Source organism: Pelodiscus sinensis, chromosome 29, assembly GCF_052426305.1.
Source record: "Pelodiscus sinensis isolate ZL-2025 chromosome 29, ASM5242630v1, whole genome shotgun sequence".
Classification (NCBI taxonomy): domain Eukaryota; kingdom Metazoa; phylum Chordata; order Testudines; family Trionychidae; genus Pelodiscus; species Pelodiscus sinensis.
This window is the reverse complement of record NC_143080.1, coordinates 3002133-3030127: the sequence shown is the minus strand read 5'-3', so window position 1 is coordinate 3030127 and position 27995 is coordinate 3002133. Positions and strand designations below refer to the sequence as shown.

The 27995-nt window shown below is 64.9% G+C and overlaps 1 protein-coding gene across 4 annotated transcripts in view; it reads right to left on the bottom strand.

The window, feature by feature from the left end:
• ARHGAP23 (Rho GTPase activating protein 23) overlaps positions 1–27995 on the bottom strand; it is a 112347-nt gene that overhangs the window by 38682 nt on the left and 45670 nt on the right. For 2 of the 4 annotated variants that reach the window (XM_075911440.2, XM_075911442.2), the window contains exons 1-5: positions 21833–22503; positions 12188–12367; positions 5631–5655; positions 2354–2446; positions 461–539 (exon numbers count right to left, since the gene is read on the bottom strand). In XM_075911440.2, the coding sequence (XP_075767555.2) occupies positions 461–539; positions 2354–2446; positions 5631–5655; positions 12188–12367; positions 21833–22117 (662 nt within the window). In that variant the 5' untranslated portion in view covers positions 22118–22503. Of the gene's footprint in view, positions 1–460; positions 540–2353; positions 2447–5630; positions 5656–12187; positions 12368–21832; positions 22504–27995 lie in introns of those variants that run through there. The other 2 variants (XM_089773932.1, XM_075911441.2) reach the window with 1 other exon arrangement.

Genomic DNA, 27995 nt, shown 5'->3' with positions numbered 1-27995 from the left:
CAACTAGCCCAAAGCACAAGAACCTGCAACAACTCTCCCCCCCCCCCCCCCCCCCCCCCGGAAATCCCATGTCGGTCTCCCAGCCAGGCCCCAGCATCCACCCCGGGGACGCTTCCCAACGCCCCCAGCCCCCCGGGCCTTGCTTATATTTAGTCTGCGGCCCGCTCGCCCGCGGCCCGCTCCCCAGGCGCCGTATTTAGGGGCTCCCAAGGTCAGGGTGAGCTCTGGAGCGCCTCGCTCGCCAGCAGGGTCCGGAGCGCAGCGCACACCCGGCCGGGCCACCCCGAAAATCGCGGTTCCGGAGCCACGCGCCTGCTGACTTCTTTGCTCCCTTTCCAGGGTGTGTGGGGGGGGGGCTTCTCCCTCCTCCATCTGCTGCTCACACCCCCAGGCTGCAGCTGCCCCCTGCGCCCAGCCACGCCCCGGCCCCCCCAGAGAAGAGAGGCAGGGGCGCTCTCACCTGTTCTGGATCAGCGCTATGACCTGGGAGTAGGTTTTCCCGATGATGCTCTCCCCGTTGACCTTGACGAGCCGGTCCCCTGCAGAGGGAAAACCCCCGCGGGCCCATGAATGAGAGAGCAGCCAGCCGGCGGGAACCACAGCAAAGCGCGGCACCGCCCTCAGCGCCCCCTACTGGCCACAGGGCCCCCGCAGGCGGCGTGGGACGTCGGGGGGAGCTGGGGGCGTCGGCACGGGGCAGGAGGGGCTGTGGGGATAAGAGAGGTCCCCTGTGTCTCCAGCAATGGTGCCCAGCAGGCACCGGGCCCGGCGGTCTTGCCTCGGAGGCGGGCACACGCCAGCCCACCCTGAGCTCCGGCCAGGCAGTGACGGCTGCGGCCGCCGACACCTTCCGGCTGCTCCCCCAGGCGCCAGCCGACGGCAGCAGCAGACCCGGCTTCCCGAGAGCTTTGGGCGTGTGGAGAGAGAGAGGAAGCCCCGTCCCCCTGCCCCCGGCCACCGCCCGGAGCGAGCGCTGCTCTCCGGAGGACAGGCCTCCGGACGGACAGACGTCACCCGGGACAAGGACGTTCCTGGGCTGAGAGCGGAGGCCAGGCCTGTCCCACGGGGGAAGGGGGGACCTAGCTGGGCACTACCGACCCGTCAGGCGACGCGTCGCAACGGCCCGGCCATGGCCCGTGCCCCCAGGGTGCCTGACCAGCTCCCCGCCCCCACTGGCTAATTACCACGCAAGAAGCGATTCTAGCTCAGGCCCTGGCTCCACCACCAGGCCCGACCCCCCCCCCTTCCCTCCACCGGCTGCAGGGAGCCAGCGAGCAGGAGGGAGGACGAGGAATCAAAACTTCTCTCCCCCTCCCTTCGCTGAGAACACACATCAGACCAGCCGTGCTGGGTCAGACCAAAGGCCCATCCAGCCCCGTGTCCTCTCTGCCCACAGTGGCCAATGCCAGGGGCCCCAGAGGGAGGGAACAGAACCGGGAATCCTCACGCGATCCCTCCCTTGTCACCCATTCCCAGCTTCTGACAAACACAAGCAAGGGACATCATCCCTGCCCATCCTGGCTAGTTGCCACTGACGGACCTAACCTCCATGAACCTATCTAGCTCTTTTTTGAGCCCTGTTAAAGTCCTGGCCTTCCCAACATCCTGTGGCGAGGAGTTCCACAGGTTGACTGTGCATTGTGTGAAGAAATGCTTCCCTTTGTTTGTCTTAAACCTACTGCCTATTCATTTCATGATCTTGTGCTAGGAAAAGGAGTAAATAACCTTTCCTTATTCACTTTCTTCTCCCCAGCTGTGATTTTATAGACCTCGCTCCTATCCCTCCCCCTTAGTGGCCTTTTCTCCAAGCTGAAATGCCCCCGTTTCATTCATCTCTCCTCCCATGGGATCCCTTCCAAACTCTTCCTCATTTCCATTGCTCTTTTCTGAATCTTTCCCAGTGCCACGAGATCTTTTTGGAGAGGAGGGGCCCCTCTCTGCTCCCACCTCCACTGGTTCCTGCCCCGGTTTTCAACGGGGTTGGATCACACGATGTCCCCTGCGGGAGGAACGGCCCCAGGCGACAGATGACGGAGGGCACTGAATTTGCGCCTGAACTGAATCTAGAGACTGGTTTTTTTTCCTGCCTGCTTCTTTGTAGCCCGACAGACCCCAGCCAAACCAGCGGCTTGTCCTGCCCTTGGAGCGCCCCGACGGGGGCTCTCCCAGCCCCTTCCCAAAGGGAAGACGAGAAACGGAATCTCTAAAGCCCCGTCCTCACCCGGCTCAACCCCTGGATTCAGGAGAAGAGTTTCCAGGCCTATTTCACTCGGGAGCCCCCCGTCCGCCAGGCACTGGGCCAGCGGCTTCCCCCAGAACCCTCCCCAAGGGGGCGCGGTGCTGGGGGGCTCACCTGTGCGCAGGCCGGCCTGGTGCGCGGGTCCCTCTTCCTTCACGTTCTTCACAAAGATTGTGTCCATGGGCTCCAGGCGGCCCCGCTGGGGTCCTGTGCCAGGAAAGGGAAGGGGCATGAGGCTGGAGCCCTGCACTGGGGGTCCCCTGGGGCGGGCAAGACTGGTGTGTGCACACACAAGCACTGGGTAGTACATACACACACACACTCATTGTGTACTGGATACACACACACAACTATGGGCATGAGCCCGCACAAACACAGGATAATACACACATGCACACGAATGGGTACTGGACACACACACAGAGAGCGATGTGCATGAGCCCACGCACATACTGGATACTATTCACACACACACATTCATGTGTACCGGATCCACACAGAACTATGTGCAGGAGCACACACAAACACTAGGTATTTCTCACACACACACACACACACACACACACACACGTGCCCAGGACACACACACACGCAGAACTATGCGCCCACACACGCTAGTCATGCACACGGATGACACTCCTACGCACATGCACTGGCTACACACCAATGTCACACACACCCTGCCGGGGCCACACAACACACCCCGTGACACCCCACACCACAACGAAAATGACAGCCAGCCCGGCTGGGCAAGAGCCCCGACCCCCACGAACAATCTGGCCTGGGGGAGGTTTGGAGAGGGGGAGCAGAGGCCTCCCCACGGGAGGGAAGGAAGGGGTCAGCCCCCTTCCAATGGGTCCTGCTCAGGCTCTCCCTACCGGGGACCCAGCAAGCCCCCGACCCGCTCTGGGGCGCTGCGGACAGAGTAAGGAGGGGCGGGGGGAGATTCGCTTTCCAAACCGGCCTGCGGGCGCGCTGGGCCAAGGGCGGCAGGTTTCCCTCGCCGGCCGGCCCTCCCCGCCCCCAAACGCGCCTCGTCTGCAGCCCGACCCCTCCCCGCAGGGCCGGGGGGCAGGACTGGCCGTCCTCCGTCAAGCCGGGCGCAGGACGATCTGTTCTGACTGCGTCAGAACCGGTTAACTCAACGCCAGCCTCGGGGGGCAGCAACCGGGCACGGGCCGTTTCCAAAGTCACCCCGCGCCCACCTGCCCTCCCAGGCGCGGCCGCTCCCCCCGGCTGGGCCCACGCCTGGGCAGGCCCCGCTCTACGGCCAGCGCTGTCCGGGATCTTTCCACTAGGCCGCACCCCCGTGACACTACAGGCCCGGGGGGGGGGGGGATCGGCCCTGCGCTGGGCGTTAGGAGGGAGGGAGCAAGGGACGAGTGAGGCGAGGGGGTCCCAGGAGCAGTCGCAGATGGGGCTGTGGGTCAGGTTGGAGGGCAGAGCTGGGGGGGAAGGAATAGGAATAGCCGAGGGGGCTGGGTGGTGGGATTGAGAGGCTAGTGCAAGGAGGTGTCTGGCGGGGGGGGCAGGGAGTGAAATGCGGGGGCCACAGACCAGGACTGGGGTGCCTCAGCAGAGCTGGGGGAGGGGCAGGGCTAGGATATTTGGGGGGGCCACAGGTCAGGACTGGGGTGCCTCAGCAGAGCTGGGGGAGGGGCAGGGCTAGGATATTTGGGGGGGCCACAGGTCAGGACTGGGGCGCCTCAGCAGAGCTGGGGGAGGGGCAGGGCTAGGATATTTGGGGGGGCCACAGGTCAGGACTGGGGCGCCTCAGCAGAGCTGGGGGAGGGGCAGGGCTAGGATATTTGGGGGGGCCACAGACCAGGACTGGGGCGCCTCAGCAGAGCGGGAGGAGGGGCCCATGGCTGGAGGCTAGGGGGTTGCTGGCCCGCTGCTCAGACAGCACCCGGGGGGCGGTGGGAAGCAGGCAGGGCCCGAGGGCCTGTCTCGCACCGCCAGGGCCGTGGTTGGGCTCTGGGCTGGGGCAAGGCCCAAGAAACCGCGGCCTAGCAGCCGGCTCCAGACATGGTGAAAGCCGGCGAGGGGCTCCCACTGCGCCCGCCTCGGGCAGCTTGGCTCCGGGCCCTGCCTTGCGCCCTCGCGCCCCCCAGACCACAGTGCGGCTGCCCCCTGGCTGGGCATTCGCAAGCCGCTGGGGGGGTTGCAGCTTTCCCCTTCCCTGGCTGTGGGAGAATAAAACTGAGCTCTGGAGAAAGGTTTGGCTAGAGTTTCCCCTACAATATGTACCAGTTCCGACTTACATACAAATTCAACTTAAGAACAAACCTACAGTCCCTATCTCATACGTAACCCGGGGACTGCCTGTACTCAGATCTGCTCCTGACCCCAGATGCGGCCTCGCAGGGAATCACAAGCCGGGAAGACCTGTGGACCCATCCTGAGACAGGAGGCGCAACAAGGACTTTTAAGCCAGCAGCTGTAACATCTCTGCTAGAGCCTGCATCGAGAACGGGGAGATTCGGTGCATGGAACGTAGGATCCTTTAGCAACCTCACTCTCAGGCTTTTCTTTCTGGTAGTACTAAACCTTTAGTTGTTAGATGCTAAAGGATTGGCCCAGCGTGATTTGTGGGTAAGGTCCAGAGGGTAAATTGACCTGGGATCTGTGGCTGGTTTCTTGGAACCGGACAGAACTTGTTCGGGGTAGGTGGGATTGGGTGCTAGGACCCCCCACCTGTGTATGAGGCCCGGGGCCATCTGGGGCACGGATATTGCTGGGGTGTCGGAGGGGTTTTGCTCGTGAGGCTTCAGGCAGGCAGCTGAAGCGCTCTGTGAGACTGGTTTGTGGCCTGGTTGGGAAGGTCTCCAGTCTGGGGGCTTTAAGGAGCCCCGAAGTTGAGCAATTCGCCCTGAGCGGACACCCTCAGCTGTGCCCAGACACGGCCCGATCTGTAACAATGGGCACATGGACAGGCACACACACAAGCATATGGACACCCCCATGCACACAACGGGCACACGCATGGGCACACACATGGGCACACGCCCTCACAGGCACAAGCACACGCACGGACATATGGACACGCAGGGGCATACACAGGCACACACGGGCACAGGGGCAGATGACCGTTTTGCGGGGCCCCAGGCAGCAAAATTTCGCGGGGCCCCCCCTTTGCCACGGCGCATGCACGGGGCTTTTTGAAGAGCAGGGCCCAGGGCAGCCGCCCCGTTCGCCCTGCCCTATATCCGCCCCTGCACGGGCACACACATGGACATATGGACACGCACGGGCACACACATGGGCACACGCCCACACAGGCACAAGCACACGCATGGACATATGGACACGCACGGGCACACACATGGGCACACGCCCACACAGGCACAAGCACACGCATGGACATATGGACACGCAGGGGCACACTTACCTGCTTGGTTGCCATTCTCTTCCTCCTGCACCGGGAAGAGAGAGACACCAATGTCACCAGGCAGCCGCAGCCGCTTTGAGGAGCCCAAGGGAGTGGGGAGCGGGACAGGCCCCGTTACACGAAGGGGGGAGGGGAGGGGGGAGTCTCCCGCCCAGCAGCTGCCCCCAAGCTCTCTGCCTGCCGTGGATGTTCGGGGCGGGGGCACCAGGACTAGGGTATCCCTTGAGCAGCCTCTGCCCCTCAAGTGGCCCCATCTGCCCCCCACGGGTAAACCCTCTCCCCCCACAACAGAAGCCAGCACGGGAGGGGCGACCCGGGTGTGGCTGGGGTGCTGCGGGCCGAGCCAGGCCTCCCCCCGAGCCCTGGGGGGTTCCCCATTCCCTGCTGCCCGTCCCGGGAGCCGCTGCAGAGCCCGCTACAATCGGCAAAGCAGCCGAAGGGATTTGGACGCCTCATTAAACTGGATGGGAGCTGGGCCTCTACACCCCCCGGGCCATCCTGCGAACCCCACCCTCCTGGCCTGGTGGCACGCTGGCTGCCCTCTCTGCCCACCGCCCTGGAGGCGCCCGGCAGCAGGCCAACTTGGCAGCCATGACGAAGCCCGAACATCTGAGCCGTTGCCCCAGGAGTCGAGACTTGCCCAGATGGCCCAAGACGGGGGGGGAGGGGGGGGCTAGCTCCAGGCCGGCTGCTCAGGGGGGCCCTGCCTCAGAGGGGGAGGTGGGTTTAGTCAGAAGGGAGACTCAACACAGAAGGGGAACCTTGTTGTGAAATACAGGGGGGCATCAAGAAGGGGAAACTGAGGCCAGGAGGTGGCCGGGCCACCCTAGCCCATGCGGGGGCGACCTGGAGGCAGGGACCCGGGGGAAAGGCCCGATACCAGGCTGCCCGGCGCGGAGCGAAGCCGACGGTCGGGGCCCCCCCTGTAGGGCTGGCAGAGGGGGGCTGGGGGGCGGAACGGTTGCCCCAGACAGAGGTGCTCTCCGGAGGCCGGTCCCGAGTGACTCTATCAGCATTGTCATTACCCCCAGGGTGACACGGGAGGCCACGTGCCGGTGTGGCCAGAGGGGCCGTCGTCCCGGTGCTGCGCTATTTATAGCGAGCGGCGAGCCGACAAGATGCGGAGCTGGGAGGGCTGTGGGGGGAGTTCCTGCCCCCTCCTTGGAGACAGACGGGGGAGGGGCTGGGAGACTGGGCGGGGGGGGGGACTCAGTGCTATTTCTGATCCTGGCTTGACCTCAGCGGGTCCCAGTCAGACGCTGACCCTGGGGGACGCCCCAGGCTGCTTGGCCGATGGATCGGCTCGGGGCAGGAGCTGGGGACCGGCTTGCACGGGTCCCGGGCCAGAATCCCCCAAGCTAACCCGCTGCCCGGGGGGCTGGGGCCCATGCCAGGGTACATGGTGGGCGGGTCCCACGCCGCGCCCCCGGCTCAGCCCCTGGAACATGGTGGGGAGACGGCTCAGCGGCGGGGGGGAAGGATGGTCTAGTGGGTACAGCACTAGCCGCAGACTCAGCAGAGCTGGGGTAAGTCCCTGGCTCTGCCCCAGCCCCCTGGTGGGCCCCTGCACACAGAGACGCCCTTCTACCCGCGCACGTGGCAGCGCACGGGGCACCCAGGCAGGGCCAGGACTGTGCACTGGGTGGGGGAGAGCTGGAGGGGGGCTGCCCCGCCCGTGGTGCTAAGTACCACCCCTGTGGCTTGGGGGGAGGGTCACTCTCCCTGGGGGCCCCCTTGCAGCTGTGGGGCCCTTCCCGGCGCGCCAAGGGAAAGCAGGTGTTTCCTGGGGGGAGGAGCAATCAGGCCCCGGCCTGACCCCAGCCCTGCCCTCGCGGCTCTGCCCGGGGGGTGGTGTGGGCGGCCACGGGGGCAGGGGCGCTCTGCTCTTGCTCCCGGCTGAGTCGGCGCCCCCGGCCGGATCCCAGGCCAGGTCGCCCTTGGGTCCAAATGCCGGGGCCTTGGAGCGTCCCGATCAGGGGCCCCCAGGGTCCAAAATTCCCCCGGCTCCCCGCTTGGCCCAACGCTCGCTGCCCTGCACCCGCCCCGGCGGGAAGCTGCCCAGAAGGCCGGGGGCTAGGGCAGAGGCAGAAAGAGGCCGGAGGGAGGTTTCGGGGTGGGGGGGAGCAGCCTGGAGAGGGCAGCGGGGGGGGGGCGCGTAGCTTGTGACTTACCAGCCGGGCTGCCAGAGAATCTGGGGCTTCCAGAGACCGCCCCGCCCCGGGTTGGACGGCTGCCCAGGCCGCCCGGGGGTACGTCTACACTACAGCACTAATTCGAACTAGTGCATCTAGACCTAAAAACTAGTTCGAATTAGACAGACCCCGGCAGGGAACCCAGGAACTCCCTGGGGTCTCTCAGAGCCGCTGCCCAGCCGCGGCGGCCGGCAGGACCCCCACAGCACGGAGCGCCCAGACGCGGCAGGCAGGGGACCCCTCCCACCGGCCCAGCCGAGGGTGGGCACAGGCGCCCCTCCCCCCCGGGGGGTGCTGGTCCCTCCTTCCTCCCCGTTTTGTCAGGGATGTTTGTAGGCCAGGTCCCGAGCTCCAGGGAATTTCTGTCTTGCCCGTGAGCCGTGCAGGGGCGTGCGAGGGGGGGTTCGGGCACGGGTCTGTCTCTGTTCCTAGGCAACCCACCCCGTGGCTCAGGCCCCCAGCTGGACAAGGAGGCGAGCGCCGGGTGCGGCAGGAGAAACCCCCCTCGTGAGGCCGAGAATGGGGCAGGAAAGCCGGAGGAGCCCTCCGGAGAGGCGGGAGGCTGGCAGGGGGCAGAGGAGCCCGGCCTACACGGCTCTCCGAGACAGGGCCCCCTCTGCCCGGAGGGTGCCGCCCAGAAGAGAAGGGGAAGGAGACGGGGCGATTCCAACCCCGGCAGCCTGGACACGGAGGCCTGGCTGGTGGCAGCCGAGAGGCCGGCTCTGGGCGCGAAGCTGCGTCCCGCCTGGACAGCGGTTCCTGGCCAGACGTGGCGTCTGACCCCTAAAGCTGTCGGGTGGCCTCGTGGCCCTTTTGTGGCCAGCTCGGCAGGGGGGGCGGGGCGGGGCGAGGAGGACTCAGGCCCTGTGGCGTGGCCTCCAAGTCTCTGGGGCCCACATGCCACGGCCCAGGCCACACTGGGACCCAGTTCAACCTCCACGCCGGGGTCTCTTGGGCTCCGTGTCGTTGTTCCACGCACGGCAGAGGTTACGGAGCCGGTGCCAAGGCTCGGGGCCACGTCTCGACGTCAGACGGCGCCAGGTGTCGCCACCCCGCGAAGCTCAGTTCTACCGGGCTCCCTGCAGCCACCCCACGCTACCCGGCGGGGCTGCCAAAGGGGCTAACCATTGGGCGCCACTGTCAGCCGTTGGGTGGGGCGACCGAGGGCCGCCTGGCAGCAGGACGCTGCCGTTTGACTCCTGAATCGAGCCAGGCGGCCGGGGGCAAGGAACGCCTTTGCAAAGACTCCGTTCCCGAGCTGTGCACGTCCCCCTCCCTGGTGCCAGACACTCATGCAAGGCCGTCTCCGGGTCTGAGGGCCTGCTCCAAATACAGGGAGGAGCCGGCCCGTTCCACCTCCACCCACTGGCGCGGATTTCATGGTGGGTCCATCTCCTACAGCAGCAGCAAACCCCAGCGAGGGGAAAGGCGGCAGCCAAACCGAGGCGCAATGGGAGCCCCGGACCGGCGACAAGCCCCGTAGCGAATACACAATGAACTCCAGGCAGCTGCAGAACGATGGGTGAAAACACACTGCATGCCCCACGTGCAACCGGGCACGTGCCCCGCACGGCCACCTGGCTTGCACGCCAGAGCTGCAAATACCTGCACGTGCGAGCCAGGCATGTTCTCTCGTGGTAGTCACTCTGCCAGAGGCGAGCAGCCCCCACCCAGGTCAGGGAGGGGGTGAAAGGGGGTCCAGACATGCACCAAGAGAGAGCCCCTTCCAGCCCGAGCTTACACGCTACGCAGGCAAGATGGGAAATTGGAACTCCCATTCCTTTCTCCGTGCTACAGAGGGGAGGATGCAGGCTGGGCTTAGATGACTTGCCCAAGGGCCCTCAGGGAGTCAGTGGCGGCGAGAGAGACTGCCCGCAGGTTTCCTGGGTCCAAAGGTCGTCCTTCATCTCTACACAAATGCCCTTCGGGAGAACATACCTTCCGCGTCTAAGAATTGAGTGGCCGCCGGGGATTTACAGCTCCGATTGTTAAGGGGTCACAGGGGAAACAAAAAAGGCTGGTCCTGTTGAGCTGGGTGGGGGAGGATTTATGGATAAGAAGGATCGGTTAGCTCCGACACCAGCCCCCAGTCCTCTTCCTCCTGCCACAGCAGAGCCCTGCGAGCGACAGGCAGTAAATCCGCAATGCTGTAAGTTTGCAACCGGTCGAGCGGCCGACAGTAGCCCAGAGCCAACGGATGGAATTCGCCGCTGGCCATCAGCAAAGCCAACAGATCAGCGGGTTTAGACTGGGATTTACAGGCACCCACCCGCAAACAAAGGCAGCCGCACAGCACGAAGGAGTCGGGTCACGCAACGCTGCAACCAAGCCTCGTGCGGCAGGGCCCCGGCGGCTCACGGGGCCCGACGGGAAGCGCTGGGCAGGCAAGGGGGCGACGGCGTCCGTGGAGACATTAGGTACCGGTCGCCAGAGCAGGCGTAGGCGGGGCCACTTCGGGCTTTTCTGCCCCTGCGTAATTTCTGTGTTCCCAATTCTGCAGCCATCAGCCAGGCCCCAGCTCCGTCCTCCCGGAGGCATCTGGTCTCCAATGGGGGACCCTTCCATCAGGAGCGAAGAGCGCTGGGCCGCCGCGAACAGTCGGGCCCCTGCTCTCCCTCCGCGCGGTTCCCTCGCCGCCGCGCTCCGGCCGGGCCTCGGTGGAACGGCACGCCCCCACGCACGGCGGTCATTTTGCCCGAACTGCGCAGGGCGGAGGGGGCACGTCGCCCACCCCGGCCGGCTGCTTTCGGAGCCATTTGCTGCCCCGTATGCAGCCTGCCGGGGTCCAGCCGCGCGCCTGGCAACGTTTCAAGGGAGTCCATCAGCTGCGCCCGTCTGGCCTGCTGTCCAGCGGGGAAGGGGTTAACTGTGTTGCGAAGGCGCTGGAGCAGTCCTCAGCCGGAAGGGGGGACTCCAGACAGTAGCTGGGGGCGGGGACTGGGATGCTCCCCCATTCGCTACCCTTCCACACAGCTCGGTCCAAGCGCCTCCCAAACTCCTCCTGCTGGGGACAGGAGCACAGGGTTCTGGGGTGCACCCCTGGGGTTGCACGGCACCGTGAACCCCTGAATTAGGAAGCTGATCGGGGGTGGCACTGAGGTTCCCCAGCTGGGCGGTGCAACCCCCCCATTATTGCCCTGCACCCCACTTTGGAAACGCAGCCCACGCCTGCAATCCCCCAGGGGTCCCTGGCGCCCTGGTCTGCAGATGGCAGTGGTGAGAGCAAGCCAACCCCCGGGCACCTCCCCACAAGCCGGCCGGGGAGGTGAGGGACGGGGCCCACCCGCATCTGGGGTGCCGCGGCTGTCAGGCTAATGCGCCGGCAGCTCCATCTTCCCAAGCCCAGAGAGGAGCAACCCCCCAGCAATTCCAGGCCAGGGCGGGTCCGTGCTACAGAGGGGAGGACGCGGGCTGGGATTAGATGACTTGCCCATGGGCACTCAGGGAGTCAGTGGCGGCGAGAGAGACTGCCTGCAGGTTTCCTGGGTCCAAAGGGAGTCAAACACTGGCGCTGGAGGAGGTGGTGGGGCTGCTCCCTACAAAACGGCTGGGCAAATGCCAGGCTTCAGGGGGGCCTCTGCTGAGCGCAGCGGGTAGGAAGGAATCCCCCGGCTTTCATGGCAAGCACCACGCACTGGCTTCTCCCCCCAGTGCGGGGACATGGGGCCAGGTTTCTTTCCCCTCCAGGGCCAGCTGGCTGCAGCCCGAGGGAGAGACAGAGCGCCCGGCCGCTGGGAGGGCGAGAAGCGAGGCATGTGCCGCCCGGGGCGGGGTACCGCATTGCCCTTGGCTGGCCCCCGACGTCCAGTGCCCCCGTGCCAGAGAGGGGCGAAGCCGACGGGCATCCACGGAGGACGGGGAGGGGCCCAGGCCATGGGAGAAAAGGAGCGAAGGGGGAAGCGGCGGCTTTGGAGAATGTCAGGGCCCCCAAAGCATTTTGTCTTGGAGGGCTGGGAGGGCAAAGACCATGAGGCCGAGGGGGCTCCTGCCCCCTATGGAAATACCCAGAATTCCCAGCCCGGGGCAGAGGCGCAGGGAGGCAGGGTGCGCCCCGGGCCCGCGGGCAGGCAGCGAGCGCTTTGGGCCATTCACACGGGATCCAGAGCCCACCAGGGAACCCCCTGATCTCATTGGCTGGGGGAAGAGGCGGGGCGGGGGTGCAACACGGGAGGGAAGAAGAGGCAAGAAGGCAGGGAGAGGGCAGAACCAGGTGGGGAGAGGCAGGCCTGGGGCAAAGGGGGGTTGTCTCCAGGCAGGGGACGATCTGGCCAGTGCCCCCCTCCAGGTCTCCCCCGCTCCCAGGTGACCAGGCCTTTCCCAATGGCCGGGACCCGCCGGGGGGTAGGGGGTGGGGGGCGGCGCTACCTTGACGTTGGAATGGACCGCCGACTCCGGGGGGTAGACGATGAAATGCCGGAGGGTGAAGCCGAACCCCCCCTGCGAGCCCTTCTGCAGCAGCACGGTCTTCGGCCCCACCCAGGGGAAGGGCTCCTCCGGCGGGGCGTTGGCGTTCGGAGAGGTCCCATCTCTCCGGCCCAGCGTCGGCTGTCGGGGGGCAAGAAGAAAGGGGTTACGGCGGCGGCCCGCTTGGACCGCGTCCTGCCCACCTCACCCTCCCTCTGCCGGCCCCCGGGAAAGGAAGGGCGGCACCGAGGGGACGGCAGCGTGTGAGTCTCATGGTGGTGCACATCCACACCTGCCTTGGCGCATCTCGCAACATTTATCCTGCACCCTCCGGCCGGCACCAACCACGGGCAGCCGGGCAAAGCCCCGGGCAGCCAAACCCGGCTCCAGGCACGAGGAAGCGGCGCTGGGTGCAAATCGTGCCCCAGCCTCTGGCTTTATTGCGCGGCGTCTGGCCCGGCTGGGCTGCGTGCGTGTTCCAGCCAAGCGGCCAGGTCCTGGAGGCTGTCGCTCGGGGGCAGAGCGCCCGATCAGGCAGGGGATGCAGACGGTGATCACACGGAGCCAGCCGCCTCCTGCCCCCCAGGGGACTCCCACGCCAGACAGATCCAAGCCATTTACACCACCGCGGCCCAGCCCTTATCTGCCCCTCACATCGCGGAGCCTGTCGCAGCGAGCGTCCTGGAGTGCCTGTGAGCAACAGCCGAATACCCCCAGCGCCTTCCGCTTTGAGCCTGGAGGGGCTGATCCGGCTGCGGCCACCAGAGCGCCTCGCCCGCACACTGCAGAGGCCTCGGCCAGGTGCACAGCGGGGCCGTAACCCCCCACGTCCCCGCTCCAAGGGGAAACCAGCCCCGGCGCGGCGCCCCACCCACATTCCTCCCAGGCAGGCACTTGTCACAACAGCAACAAAAATGCAGGACGTGGGAGCCGGGAGGGTTACCGGAGGGCAGCGCCCGGGCGGGGGGGCAGGAGACGGAGGAGAGAGGCGGGGAAAGGAACTGGAGACCGAGGAGGAGGGGGAGGCGGTGGCAGGTTGCAGGAGTGGCTCCTTTGTCAGCCGACAGCGCTCCCGGGCGAGCCCCCGGGCACGGCCAGCCGGGCGAGAGAGCAGAACATCTGATCAGCCGCCTCGGTGCCAGCTGCCACAAGCCAAGACAAAGCCCCACCCGGTACCCCCAGGACCCCCCCCACAAAGCATCAGCAGAGTCCCAAGGGCCCCCCGCCTGCCCCCAGAAGACCGGCGGCTGCGCCCCCGGGGGATGCAAATGCGCCCATTGGACACGCGCCGCCGGCACCCCCGAGCAGGCGGGCAGGGCGGCGGCAGGCAGAGGTGTATGTAACCGCAATGGCGTCCGAGCGCCTGGCCCCGCCCGCGACCCCCCAGGGCAGAGGCCAGAGGAGGGAAGAGCCGCTCAGCCACGGGGGCACCTCTCCCCTCCTCAGCTGCTTTTCAAACTGCCCAAGGGGGTTGCGCTCCAATGAAGGGGAACAGAGCATCCAAATCCCCCAGGGGCTTTAACTAGCTCCGCCTTGGCTTCCATTCCCAGCACAGCCCCGGGCCCGGGACACCTCATTTCCCGGCCCCGTGCCTCAGTTTCCCCAGCTGTGCTACGGGATGAGGCCCGGATCCTCCGTCACAGGGGGATAGGGTGGCGAGGCGCAGGGTTCACTCACGCGCGGGAACCTCCCCGCGGGCACTGCCAGAGGCGCACGAGTATTATGAATTCCCATCGCTCCTTGTTCGACTCCCCTCCCGCTGTCCAGACTTCCGGCTCCCGGGGCGGAGGGGGGTGCCCTGCTGCCTGCAGCTTCGCTGGACAAACCGAGAGGGCAGGGGACCCAGCAGGGACGAGGGCAGCGGAAGAGGAGAACGCGGCAGAGCCGGGACCCTAGGGAATGATGCACGTTAGCTCCTTACTGAATTCGGGCGGCCGCAGGCCCGGCCTGGCCACGCAGCACCCGACGTACCCACAGGCCTGGGTCGAACAGCAGGTGGAACCGGCCGGGGATTGGGGGGGGGGCCTTTCCCAGCCTCTCCCTCCTCCCCTTGGGGCTTCGTTAACATTCCCAGCGCTCCCGAGCGAGAGGAACAGAAAAGAGGACGCGGGGCCAAGGGCCGAGGGAGTTGAAATGCAGGCCCTGTCCTGCCTCGGCCTGCTTCCTGGCCGTGTGAAAGAGCGAGCGAGCAGTGGGGGACAAAAGGGGGGGACAAAGCCCCTTTGTCTCTCCCCCAGCGCTGGGCAGGCCTGGCTGCTGGACAAGGCGGGTAGAAGGCCACGTCCTGGGCTGTGTGTGGGAACACGCTGCCCCCCGTGCAGAGGAGCCATGGCAGGAGGACGCAGGCACCAAGCACCAAGCCTGCCCGACTGGAAAACCTCCCGGCTTCCAGCGACCGCCTGCCCTGACCAGGCTGCGAGAGGAGTGGTCCGGGCAGGCGTGACTGTAGGTGGCAGCTCACCTGCTTCCCGCCCTCCTGCCTGCTGCCCATCACAAGCCCTGCTCTTCGGCCGTGCAGTTCTCCAGTCGGTCGGGACCCACGTCCCCATTTGACGGATGGGGAAACTGAGGCACGGCAAGGGGGAAGGACTTGCCCAAGGCTCCCCAGCAAACCAACGGCACAGCCAGGTCTCCCGAGACCCCGTCCAGCGGCTTAACCATTAGGTCTCCCTGCCACGGGTCCTGCAAACAAGCCACGAGGGGCAGCAGTGCCGAAGCGTCCCGATCTCTCTCCCCCAAAGCCAGGCGCCCTCGGCCACGCCCACCCAATCCTGAACCACAACGCGGAAGACGCCAGCCTGACACTCGCCTGCATCTGTCCCGGGCGAGGAAGAGCGGCTGCCTAGCAGCAGTGCAAAGCTGCACCAGGTCTGCTCAGCCCCCACCTGGCGCCTGTCGGGCCAGTTTTGAGCTGGGTCTCCATGACGCAAGGCGCTGCGCAGGCAAGGAACAAACAGAACCTGCCCCCCAGAACTCGGAGCCTGGCTCCAGAGCAGGAGAGAGAGGCCACTGCTGCCTCGAATACTGTGTACAGATGTGGTCTCCTCACCTCAAAAAAGATATTTTGGCCTTGGAAAGGGTTCAGAAAAGGGCAACTAAAATGATTAGGGGTTTGGAACAGGTCCCATATGAGGAGAGGTTAAAGTGACTGGGACTTTTCAGTTTAGAAAAGAGGAGACTGAGGGGGGTTATGATAGAGGTCTATAAAATCATGAGTGGTGTGGAGAGGGCGAATAAAGAAAAGTTATTTATCAGTTCCCGTAATAGAAGAACTAGAGGACACCAAATGAAGTTAATGGGTAGCAGGTTTCAAACTAATAAAAGAAAGTTCTTCACACAGTGCATAGTCAACCTGTGGAACTCCTTGCCAGAGGAGGCTGGGAAGGCTAGGACTATAATAGAGTTTAAAGAGAAGCTGGATGAATTCATGGAGGTTAGGTCCATAAAAGGCTATTAGCCAGGGGGTAGAAATGGTGCCCCTGGCCTGTGTTTGTCAGAGGCTGGAGAGGGATGGCAGGAGACAAATCACTTGATCATTGTCTTCGGTCCACCCCCTCCGGGGCACCTGGTGCTGGCCACTGTCGGCAGACAGGCTACTGGGCTAGATGGACCTTTGGTCTGACCCAGTACGGCCGTTCTTATGTTCTTATGTTCCTCCCCCCCCAGCGTCGCCGGCAGCTCATGCCACGGCCATCAGGAAGCCCTACCCCCACACGCTGCCACGCAATAACCCACTCATTCCAACCAAGCCACTGTCCTGGCTTCCGGACTAGGGATGTAAACGTGTCGCCGAGTAACCGATTCGCAGGATGCTATCGACTACACGCACCCCCCCTCCTCCCTCTGCCAGCACATTTCTTAGCAGGCTGACCAGCAGCCCAGCTCAGTCCCGGCTCGCGCCAGATCCAGGACCTACCCCCGCTGCGGCTCTGCATTTAGGAGCTGGGCGGGCAGGCAGCCCGGCTCAGTCCCGGCTCGCGCCAGATCCAGGACCTACCCCCGCTGCGGCTCTGCATTTAGGAGCTGGGCGGGCAGGCAGCCCGGCTCAGTCCCGGCTCGCGCCAGATCCAGGACCTACCCCCGCTGCGGCTCTGCAGTTAGGAGCTGGGCGGGCAGGCAGCCCGGCTCAGTCCCGGCTCGCGCCAGATCCAGGACCTACCCCCGCTGCGGCTCTGCAGTTAGGAGCTGGGCGGGCAGGCAGCCCGGCTCAGTCCCTGCCCGCCCGGCTCCTACTACGTTTGGAATGCACCGTGGCAGCGGGGTGTGGTCCTGGACCTGGAGCGAGCCGGGACTGAATTGCTTTAACTAATCGTGCAGTTGATAAAAAGTCTATCGACTACTCGACTAGCCAGTTATCCGCCACTTAAAATCCCCCTTCAGCTCACCCTGGCTGCTCCGGGACTGGGCATCGCAGCCGCCCCGCCATAAACCAAATCTCGCCAGTGGTCAGGTGAGGTGCTTACGAAAGGCCCGAAAGCCGGTGATCAGCCACGCCACAGCTCTCCTGGGCGTCACGCCCTCCCCCCATGCTTTATGAAAACTGGCTTAGGCACATGAATATGCATCACTCAAAGACACTTTATGCAAATCGCATGGCACGCCATTTGCAAGGCGGTAATCCGCTGCGCGTGCATAGCCTCTCTTTGTGTCTCATTCTCGCCCGCGACGCTAGAAATATGAAGCGTGGATCCGTTCAGCATCCTAAACGTGCCAACGTGGGCCGTCACCAGTGGCTCCAGAAACGACATGACTCAAACGAAGGACCCGTGAATAGTCTTGTGTGTCGTGTAAACCCTAACCATTAGGTCGCACTGCCACGGCTGGTCCCAGAATGACACGTGGCCAGGCCGCCGGATGCTGAAACCCATTTTGGATCTGGTACTTTTCCACTGGAAGGGAGAAAAGTTTGAACTGAGCACAAGAAATTCTCCCCATGGGCAAAAGGGACGTAAGAGGGGAATCCAAACATCAGGGGCAGTCACCAGATGCCAGGGACACTCCGGGTATGTCTACACTACCCCGCTAGTTCGAACAAGTGGGGTAGTGTAGACATACCCTCCCTCCTCCCCCGCCACTTACCACCTATTATTTTATGCCTGATGAAAACGTCTGAGATCGCACAGGGGCAAGGATCGGGCCCAAGCTGGAAGGCTGCTTAGCTTGCGACAGGGACGTTTAAAACAACTGTTTAGGGTAAGAACATGCACGTAACCAGTTTCTTAGTGGATACGGACTAGCTGGCGTGTTTTGTTTATTTTAATTTAGTAACTTACTTTGATCTGTCTGTTTTCCCTTGCACACACTTGACTCCCGCTGTTTGTACTTAATAAAAACACTTTTGTTTATGATCACGCCCAGTTTAAGTAACTGTTACCTGGAAGCGGGGAGGAGGAAGCAACCAGTGCGCCTCTCTCTCTTTCATTGATAAAGTGGGCGGTCTTCTTTATGCGCTTTCTCTGTCCAAACCTTTGACAACCGTCAGATGGATTTCTTTGGTGAGTTGGTCCCTTTTGGGGGTTGGTTTCCTGGATGCTGAGCGCTTGGAGCTGAACGGATTCAGCGTCTGTGTTGCTGTGCAGGGAGACACTTACCCCAGCTCTGTGCCTTGGCTGGGGGGACCGGAGGATCTGGCCCAGCAGGACGGGGTGGGGGAGTGCCCCCCAGGGCAGGATCGGCGCACCAGGGGATAGCCCCAACGGGACAAACCCCTCACACTGGGATCCAAGCAGAAGCAGCGCTAGGTTTGAGACGCGTGCCCGATTCTCCCAGGGCAAAGCCCAACGCCGTGGAGCAAATGCCCCTGCCGCGATGGCCGTGAAGGGCCGAGTCCCCCCCGATGCAGCCGTCTCCAGCTGCAGCCTCCAGTGCTCACGGCAAGAGCGGTCGATCGGCTGTGGGCAGGGTCCCCAGGGGGGAGATTTTAACCCGGCAGCAGCGTCCCTACGTTCTCTGCTGCCTGGTGCCGCCGAGCTGGGGAAGGGGGTGAAAAAGCCTGTTCTCTAGAGACCACGCCCTAGGCCATTCCTCCTCCCCCGAAGTGGGGGAAGCACCCCTCTTCCGGTGCCTGGAATTACCTCTCCGGGGGGCACAGGGACCCCTGGCCCTGCTGAGGAGGGAGGGGGCTGGATCCTCCCCGTTTCAGGCCCGGCGTGGTTACTTCCCCCCCAGCTGTAGTTTCCATTGTCTCGGCTCCTGCTCGCCGGATTATTTTTAAGCTGACAGCTGAATGTGCCCTTGTGAGTCTAACCAGTACGGACAAGCCTCCGAAAGAGAAACCGAGAGAGGGAGCGACCTCGACATGAAACCTGCGGCCCACACGACTCCGGCGCCCGCAGCTTCCATCCCAGATGCGCCTGCCAGCCCCGGCCCGTCACTGGGCTGCCCACACGCTGCTTCGCTCACACACCTGCCCGTGGTACCTGCCGGCCCGGAGCTGCCGCCGGGGGCTCCTGCCCGTCACTGTCTCTGCTGCCTCGTCACTTTCCGTTCGAGCCCCCTCGCCCAGCCCAGCCAGGGGCAGGCAAGCCGGGTGGTTACTGCAGCCCGCAGGGGTTTTGCCCACCAGGAGGGTCCATACAGTCTCTTACGGACCCAAACACACCTGGGCTCCTGTTTGCAGACCTAGCACCCAAATTGTGCCCCTTACACACTACTGGTCTCTAGCTGAGCCTCCAGGCTGCCACCTTGGGGCAATGGGAAATAGAGGATCCTGTCCATGCAGCTTCCCCTTCCGGGGCGCCCCTCGGGCACAGAACCTGGGCCTGTGGGAAGGCAGATACCAAGAGGAGAGGGGCAGAAGGAGTTCCTTGCTGACAAATCAGCCAGCAGCCGGCCAGTGACCGAAGCACCGTGCACCGTTAACCTGTGGAATTCCTCGCCAGAGGATGGTGTAAAGACCAGGGTTCCAAAAAGAGCTAGATAAATTCAGGGGGAATAGGTCCCTCTTTTGCTGCTGACACCCAAGGGGACACCCACAACATGGGCAATTCCTTCCTGCCAGCCTGCCCTTTCTGGCAGAGGGGCCCTTCCCCTTTGCCCGTCTTCCGTGCTAAGTCTCTCGCTGCTGGGCCGCGTCACAGGCTTCACACTGCACGTCAGTGGGATCCCGAGTGCCTCTCACTAGGGGTGACTGTGGCCCCATGCGCCTAGATGGGGCCGATGGGCCAGGTCAGCAGCCCTCCCTCCTGGTGCGTAACACTTGATCATGCGAGGAGGCCTTCTGACTTGAATGCTGCTCCACAGGGCCGGCCCGAGACATTCTTGCACCCCGGGCAGCGGGCGCGCGGCACCTGATTGACATACGGGGTGCTGGGCGCCTGCGCAGCCCCGCCCCCGGGCAGCAACCTACGGGGGGCGCCTGATGCGACGCCCCTTCCCACTTCAATCAGGCGCCCCCATAGGTTGGTGCCCCAGGCGGCTGCCCAGCAAGCCCCCCCCCAATCCGGCCCTGCTGCTACACCGTAAGCATTACTCGGCCTCGGGGCCGCAGCCTCCCAGCCAAAAAGGATCAGGCCTGTGGGTCTCAGCCATTGCCACTCCGTGGGCCCCCCGACCACCGTGCCCCGCTCCTCTTGCTGCTGAAAACCAGGGGGAAGGTTGCGACCCCCCGGAAATGTTCTGGGATCTTCCTCAGGGGGCGTGCCCCCTCCCAGGGCAAGCCCCAGGCCCGAGGCTGCTGCTCTGTCACCCAGACCATCCAACTCTGGGTCTCCTCTGAGCGCCCTCGGCCCCTTTCGCCGGAGGAGGGAGGAGACCCAGCCGGCACCTCCCCGAACAGGCTGCGCTTGGGGAGACAGGCGGGTTTCACACCTCAGTCCGGCTCAGCCATCGCACGTGCCTCAGTTTCCCAAGAAGCATACACTGACCGCTTGTGCAAAACCCGGGGCCAGCCACTGCCCGGCGCTAAGCACCCAGGGCAGGTGCTCCCATGTGCTCCTTCCTGGCCTTGTTCGGGGACAAGCCGATGTCCCCCTTCTTGCTATCTTAACCCAGGACAGAAACTTCCCACGGACCAGGACTGGCTGGATTCTGCCCCCCCACAACTAACACTGCTCGGCTGAAATGCACCGATCTGCTGGCGATGGGGGTCACCCACCGTCACCACCCAGAAAGGGCGATGAGGAAAGCGCGCCCCCAGACTCTCCAGTTCCTTCCTGTGGGCACGTCCGTCGTATCAGGCACTTTCCGTGTCACGCGGGTCTCGGTTCTGCAGCAACCGGAATTTCTTGCGCATCTCCCCGTTGTACAGATGGGGAAACTGAGGCACGAGGGTGACGCGCGGTTTGCCCAGGGTCACGTAGCAACGCGCCCTGAAACCCCCAGCGCCCGGCATGAAATCGCTCCCCACGGCCACCCCAACGCTGCTCAGAACCGACCCGCAGGAACGCTGATCACAGTGACAATCCGTGCGAGCCGGCCTGTCGTCGCCACGCTGGGCACGGCGCCACCACTGACTCACTACCGGGCTGGCGGAGCCTGAGCTCACACACACACAGAGCCCTGAACCTCTCCCTTTATGCTCCTCGCCCCGCGGTCATTCATCCCCCGCCAGTTCTGTCTGCTTTGCAGTTTCTGCCCCATTGTGCGCCGCCCGGCCGGCCCTCGGCAGACACCGGGTGCACGGCTCTCCCAGGCCACGGGGAACTTGCGAACAGCCCCTTGGCGCTGCTGGGGGCCGGCCCTCGGCAGACACCGGGTGCACGGCTCTCCCAGCCCACGGGGAACTTGCGAACAGCCCCTTGGCGCTGCTGGGGGCCGGCACTCGGCAGACATCGGGTGCACGGCTCTCCCAGGCCACGGGGAACTTGCGAACAGCCCCTTGGCGCTGCTGGGGGCCGGCACTCGGCGCTCAGTCAGCAGCGCAGGAGAGGAACGGAGGAGATGCCAGCGGAACCCCAACTCTGCCGTCCCTTTGTCCCCCACATCCCCTGCACGGCCGCACCCTTTCCTTTCCCACCCCACCTGTTCACTGAGCGCCTCGGCTAGTCTCAGCTCAGACCGCCCTCACTACACCCTGGATCACCCACGCTCTGAGCCGGAGCGGCCGGGCACCACGCGCTGGGGAGACACCAGCTCGAGACGGGGTGGGAATGACTCCACCACCCCGTCCCCGACCCCGGGGCCGGCTCCCCAGCAGAGTCCGACACCGACAGAACCGACGCAGCATCCTCTGTCGAACCCGAAACGGGCCGGCGGGCCGAGAACCGAGCCCACGGCTACGTCCGGGGCCGGGCAGCTGGGCCGGAGACCCTCCGCGATGGAGAGGAGGGAGGGCGCCGGTGGCAGCAGCAGGACCAGCGTTAGCAAAGGCAAGGCCTGGCCCTTCCTGGGCAGGGAAGGAATGAACCACCCGCCGGAGACTCACCCCTCGGGGGGCCGAGCCCTCAGCAGAGACAGGGCAGGTGTCTGAGCCTCCAGTGACCCCTCGGCTCCCTAGCGCCATGTGGGGGGTAGGAAACGTGCCTCCCCCAGTCATGCACGCGCCCCCCAAAGTGCGGCTATCCCCACCGGATGCTGAACAGGCCGGCTCCCCCCTCCCCGGGCTCCCCCTCTAGGGTGCGAGGGGATCGGAGGCCGGTGCCCAGGGCAGGCCGGGGCGTCTCTCACCATGCGGCGATTCTCCATCCGCGGGCGGGCGTGGGATTTCTGCCTGGGGTGGGCGGCCCCCGCCTGGGACCCCCAGAGCTCCAGGCCAGCGGGGTCCTGCCGCAGGCTGCTCAGCCAGATGCAGCGGGGCTCGGGCGAGCTGCAATCCACCCCGATGGGCCGCTCGGCGCGCCAGCCCTTCCCCGCCCGCTGCACGCTCCACAGGGCCTTGCCCACCGCCGAGACGCTCTTCGGCCCGGCCAGGGGCCGCCGGGGTCCCCCGCCGCCCACGCCTTCCTCCACCATCCAGCAAGGGGACGGGAGGGACTCTCCCCGGACGGGCACTGACAGCAGCAAGGGAGCCGAATGGCTCGCTCAGCCCCTGGGGCAGCCGGTCCCCTGCCCCTGCAGCTCCATCGGTGGCGAGGGGCTCGCAGGGCTGCCCCCCCAACTCCCCTCGGCCGGCCCCTAAACTTCAGCCTGGCCGCCAGGCGCCGGCAGCCGCGCGGAGTCAGCGCGCTCGGCTGGCAGATGAACGGGGATCGCTCCAACCCTGGGCAAGCCAGATCCGCCCCCTCCCTTCCCGACGCCGGGGGGAACGCACGCCCCTCCCCGCCGAGGGGGAGGCACCGAAACCCCCAGCTCCCGGGCGCGGGCGGGCGGCCGGACAGACGGCGAGAGAGAATGCACACGCTCTGCCTGCAGCTGCTCCAGGCGATCAGACCACACAGCACCACCCCGCCCTCCCACCCCCTCCGGCACAGCCTGCCTGGGCCACCCAGCCCCCTCCAGCCGACACCAGCCCAGCAGGCCTGGGAGTTTCACTTGGCTGATACTTCTTTTTTTTTAAATCCTCTGGCTCTCTCCAAATCGTCCTACTTCCTCCTCGCCCTCCCTCACGGCCTCTTCCTTCCTTCCTCAGCGCGCTTCCCAGCCTGGCGGCGCCAGCCAAGAAAGAGTCGGGGGAGTGCGGTCTAGTGGCTAGAGCCGGAGGCAGGATTCCTGGGTTCGTGTCTTGGAGCAGGCAGGTGACTTGGGGCTAACAGCCCGGCCTGGCTCAGTGCATCACCGGTTCCCCAGATATGGGGTGGTGAGCCTGTCCCCACTTCTGCCAGGTGCCTTGAGGTCCTTGAAGGGGGGCAGGGCAGAGCCGGGGGGCATACACTCTAGGGGGCGTCTCAGAGCCGAGGGGCTTCCAGCTTTGCTTTCTTGCTCTCTTCCCTTCTCATTCTCTCTCTCCGAGCCAAGCATTTGCCCAGGGCCTGGCTGGCCAGTGCCGGGGAGGGGCCCCCCTTGCAGCACCCCCAAGACAATGCCTCGCCCACTAGGGAGCCCTACCAGGCTGGGTCACTCACCGTAGCCTGTTTGAGCCTCAGCCCCCATGCTCCGCTGACCCCTTTGGGGTGGCACTGAGCACCATCGAACTGGTGACATGGACACTCGCCCAGTCGCGGTCGGCAGTCGGTAGCAGAGTGAGGCTGGAGAGCGGAGGAAGAGACGACACCCGGACGCAGAGAGAAGCAGGCCGTGTGGCTAGGTGGCTAGACGGGTCCTCAGGGATCTCTGGCTTCGATTCCCAACTCTGCCAATGACCTTGGGCCAGTCCCGCACTGTGCCTCAGTTTCCCCTGTCCCCCTGAGCCTGTGGGCCATTGAGCCTGTGACTCTTGGTCTTCCCCTATGTCTGACAACCGATGGCTACTGCCAGAGAAGGCAGGCTGAGCCAGGAGGAGGGAGGCCACGAGGAAACCGGCCCTCGGCTTGCAAGGGGGCAGGATGTGAGGCCCCGGGCTCGGGGACAGGAACGGAGACAGGGGAAGGACTGGGGAGAAAGAGAGGACAAAGGGGCGGATTTGAAGGGACAAGCAGTCGGGCGTGGGGGGGCATGCAAGGGCATTTCACCTGCAGCATGCTGGCGCGAGGGGCGGGCAGTCTGCAACGGGCAAGGGGAGGGGAGGACGGGTGGCTAGTACCCACAGCACTGCCCTGGGACTCAGGAAACCTGGGTCCCATTCCCAGCTTAGCTCCAGTCACCCTGGGCAAGCCAAGCCCTGCTGGGCCTCAGTTCCCCATCTGTAAAATGGGCCTATCTCCTCCTGGGAACATGGGGGGTGGGCCCCCTGACGCTGAGGGCCAGATAAGGCATGGGCAGAGACTGCCTGTAACCGTGATTAGAGGCAGGGAGAGAACCAGGACATGAGAGAAGGCGCATGAGGATCTGCTGGGCAGGAGGGAGACGGGGCCAGCGCCCCGGGAAGGAGGGAGACGGGGCCAGCGCCCCGGGAAGGAGGGAGATGGAGCCAGCGCCCCGGGAAGGAGGGAGACGGGGCCAGCGCCCCGGGAAGGAGGGAGATGGAGCCAGCGCCCCGGGAAGGAGGGAGACGGAGCCAGCGCCCCGGGAAGGAGGGAGACGGAGCCAGCGCCCCGGGAAGGAGGGAGATGGAGCCAGCGCCCCGGGAAGGAGGGAGACGGAGCCAGCGCCCCGGGAAGGAGGGAGATGGGGCCAGCGCCCCGGGAAGGAGGGAGACGGGGCCAGCGCCCCGGGAAGGAGGGAGACGGGGCCAGCGCCCCGGGAAGGAGGGAGACGGAGCCATTGGGAGCACACCCCATCAGCTGGAGGAGATCAAGGGCAGGCAGGCGTGAGTGCATCGGAGCAGGGATATAAGAACGTAAGAGCGGCCACCAGGCCAGTGTCCTGCCTTCCCATGGTGGCCAGTGCCAGATGCCTCCGAGGGACTGACCTGAATAAGTGGCCCATCCCGTCATCCAGCCCCAGGGCCGGCAACGGGAGGGTCGGGCATCCCAGAGCAGGGGCTCGCGACCCTGCCCGTTGCAGCCAGCAGGATCCCTGAGCCCAGTTCTGCTTTTGACCTTCGCCTCGCGCGCCCCCAGGAAGCCGGACGCGGGGCATCCTGTTGCGGGTTTCAAGTCGATTAATATCATCGGGCGATCCAGGAGTCTTGTGCTCCGGGCGGGGGTCAGTACCACTTCCTTATGCCCTTTCGCGACCCGGCCCCCTCAGTCGTCTCTTTTCTAAGCTGAAAAGTCCCGGGCTTCTTTTGCCTTTCCTGCCACCGAAGCTGCCCCTGCCCTGGCCAACAGCAGCGCTATTTTGGGATACCGCCCATTATCCCGAAATAGCGTTTTGCGCCTTTTACCAGCACGTCCATTATTCCGAAACAGATTCGAAATAACGGGCATCATGTTCCAGCTTCCTGTAAACCTCGTTGCACGAGGAATAGGAGACACACCGGACTAGTGCTCTACTTCGATGTTTGGCGCCACACTTCGCAATAGGCTCTTTCAAAATTAATGCCACCATTTTCCTTGCCCTCCTCCGCTCGCTTTCCAGCCCTAAGACGGCTCCTGGGAGTGGGGGTGACCAGACCTGCACAGGTTATGCAAGGTGCATCGTGGATCTATCTGTGATTGTTGCTGTCTTATTCTCTCGCCTAATGGGTCCAACCATCCCAGTCGCCGGTCTGGTGGCCGCTGCCCATTGAGCGGATGTTTTCGGAGAACTAGCGGCCATGACTCCAAGATCTCTCTGGTGAGCAGTAGCAGATAATTTGGATCCCATCGTTTTGGAGGGGCGGCTGAGTCTCTTGTGTTCCAAGGTGCGTCCCGTTGCATTTATCGGCGCTGAATTCCCCCTACCCGGGTGCGGCCTCGTCACCCAGGTTTGCGAGATCCCTTTGAAATGCTTCACGTTGAGCTCTGGATTGAATTATCTGGAACAATTCTGTACCGTCTGCAGACTTGGTCACCTCACTTTCACCGCGTTTTCCAGACCCTTTCTGAATGCGCTGAGCAGCCCTGGTCTCAGGACAGATCCTCGGGGGGGAGGGGCACTCTTTACTGCTCTGCACTGTGAACACTAGGGATGTGAAAGTGCATCCGTGCACACGGTTTCACACAGGCTCCCGGTACACGCAGGGAGCCAGCTTAAAAGCCAGTTCCCGGCGCACACTGGCTCCTGGGGAACCTTCTCCCTCCATTCCCACACTGCTGCCTCTGATACAGAGTAGAATCAAAAGTAAGCAATGGGGAGAGGGCACAAATGCTTTGGAGGAGGAACAACAGCGTGAGAGTGGGAGTGCACAAGAGAGCAGGTCACCGGAGGAACGAGAGTGTGATGGGGAGCACCCAAGAGCAGGTCACTGGAGGAACAAGAGCGTGCGAGAAGGAGCGCACAAGAGAGAGGATCACTGGAGAAACAAGAGCGTGCGAGAAGGAGCACACAAGAGAGCGGCTCACTGGAGGAACAAGAGCGTGCGAGAAGGAGCGCACAAGAGAACGGCTCACTGGAGGAACAAGAGCGTGCGAGAAGGAGCGCACAAGAGAACGGCTCACTGGAGGAACAAGAGCGTGCGAAGGGGAGTGCACAGGAGAGTGAGCCATTGGAGGAACAAGAGCGTGCGAAGGGGAGTGCACGGGAGAGTGAGCCATTGGAGGAACAAGAGCGTGCGAAGGGGAGTGCACAGGAGAGTGAGCCATTGGAGGAACAAGAGCGTGCGAAGGGGAGTGCACGGGAGAGTGAGCCATTGGAGGAACAAGAGCGTGCGAAGGGGAGTGCACGGGAGAGTGAGCCATTGGAGGAACAAGAGCGCACTAGCTATACCGTGTCATGAAAGGGCTGGGATGACGACTCCGCGGGGAACACGTCTCATATACCCACTAGCCCAGCAGTTTTCAACCTTTTTTTCCCATGACCCTGTTGAAGAAAACAGTCGATGTCGTGACCCGACTGAATGTGACTGGAGTGGGGGCTCCGGGGTGGGGCGGAGAATGGAGCTCTGGTGTGGGAGGGGGTTCTGTCTTGTGGGGGGGGGCAGGAGGAGCTGACCTCGAGCGGCTCCCTGGCAGCGGTGCAGCAGGGACGCTAAGGCAGCTTCCTGCCTCTCCTGCCCCTGCAGACCAGGCTGAGCCCAGAAGCAGCCGGCAGCTAGAGCTCGGGGCGGGGGCAGCGCACGGAGCCCTGTGCGCTCCCTCCCCCCCACCTAGGAGCCGGGCCTGCTGCCGGCTGCTTCTGGGGCGCGGTCCCAGGACAGGCAGGGAGCTGCCTTAGCCCCCCCCCCCACACCGATCCCCCTGCAGCCACGAGCCCCAGCGCCCGACCTCCCACCGCCCAGCGCTGGGGCGTGACCCATCATGTGAAACCCACCGGCCTAGCCCAGGCGCCCCAGCCCCAGGGCCTCGGACAGCGAGGGGCCCCGCCCGGGCTCCGTCGTGCGGCCCCGGAGCTTGCCGCGGCCGGGAGAAAGGCGGGGGGAGGCGGTCGCAGGGACGGGTCACACGGCTAAGCCCCAGGAGTTACGGCTCCAGACTCGGGACCCGCTTCCGGCCCTGCAGGCAACAGCCCCGCGGGGTTTCTCCCGGGCAACTGAGGCAGGAAGCCCGGGGGGGTCTCTCAGCTGAGTCAGCCTTGGCAGGCTTCACCCTCCCTTTTCCGTCCCCCCCCCCCCCCGCCTTTGTCAGAAGCGCTGGCTGAGTGAGCAGGAGGCAGTAGCAGCGGGGGGGGGGGGATCCCAAGGGCACGCCAGCCCCTCTGCCCGGGCTGCCCCCAGCTCACGAGGTTCCTCGCGGCCACCCTCACACCCCGCCTGCCTCCCCCGGATCCGCGTGGGAACAGCCTCCCCGCCCCGCCTGCCCCGCTCCAAGGGGGCTGGGGGTGGCTCCGCGGCCCCGTCTCACGTCACCCCGGCCTGTCCCGACACGCGGGGCCGCTGAGCCGGAGAAACCAGACAGGCCACCCCGCAGCTGTCAGCCCGAGCCATGGGGCTGGGCGGGCCGGGGGGGGCAGAGCTGGGCGGGCCGGGGGGCGGGCAGAGCTGGGCTTTGCTGCCCAAAGAGACTCCTGGAGCCCCCAGCTGGCTCGCAGCCACCGCCCGGCCACGCCGGCCTGGCCCCTCCGCGGGGACCGACAGAGGAAACTCAGCCGAGCATTTCGCACCCGTTTCCCTGGGCCGGCGTGTGTCCGACCGCGCCCCCCCCCCCCCAGCTCCGGCCCTGCAGCGGCTCCTCCCCCAGGCCCGGGGGGGTCGCTCGGGTGAGTAGGTGGGGCAGGCGGGGGCGCGGGGCTGTTCCGACAGCCCGAACGGGGGCAGGGGGCGTTCAGCAGGGCAGCGTCTCCCGGCGCACTGCGCCCGCCCCCCCCCACGGGATCCTACGGGAGTGTCCGAAAC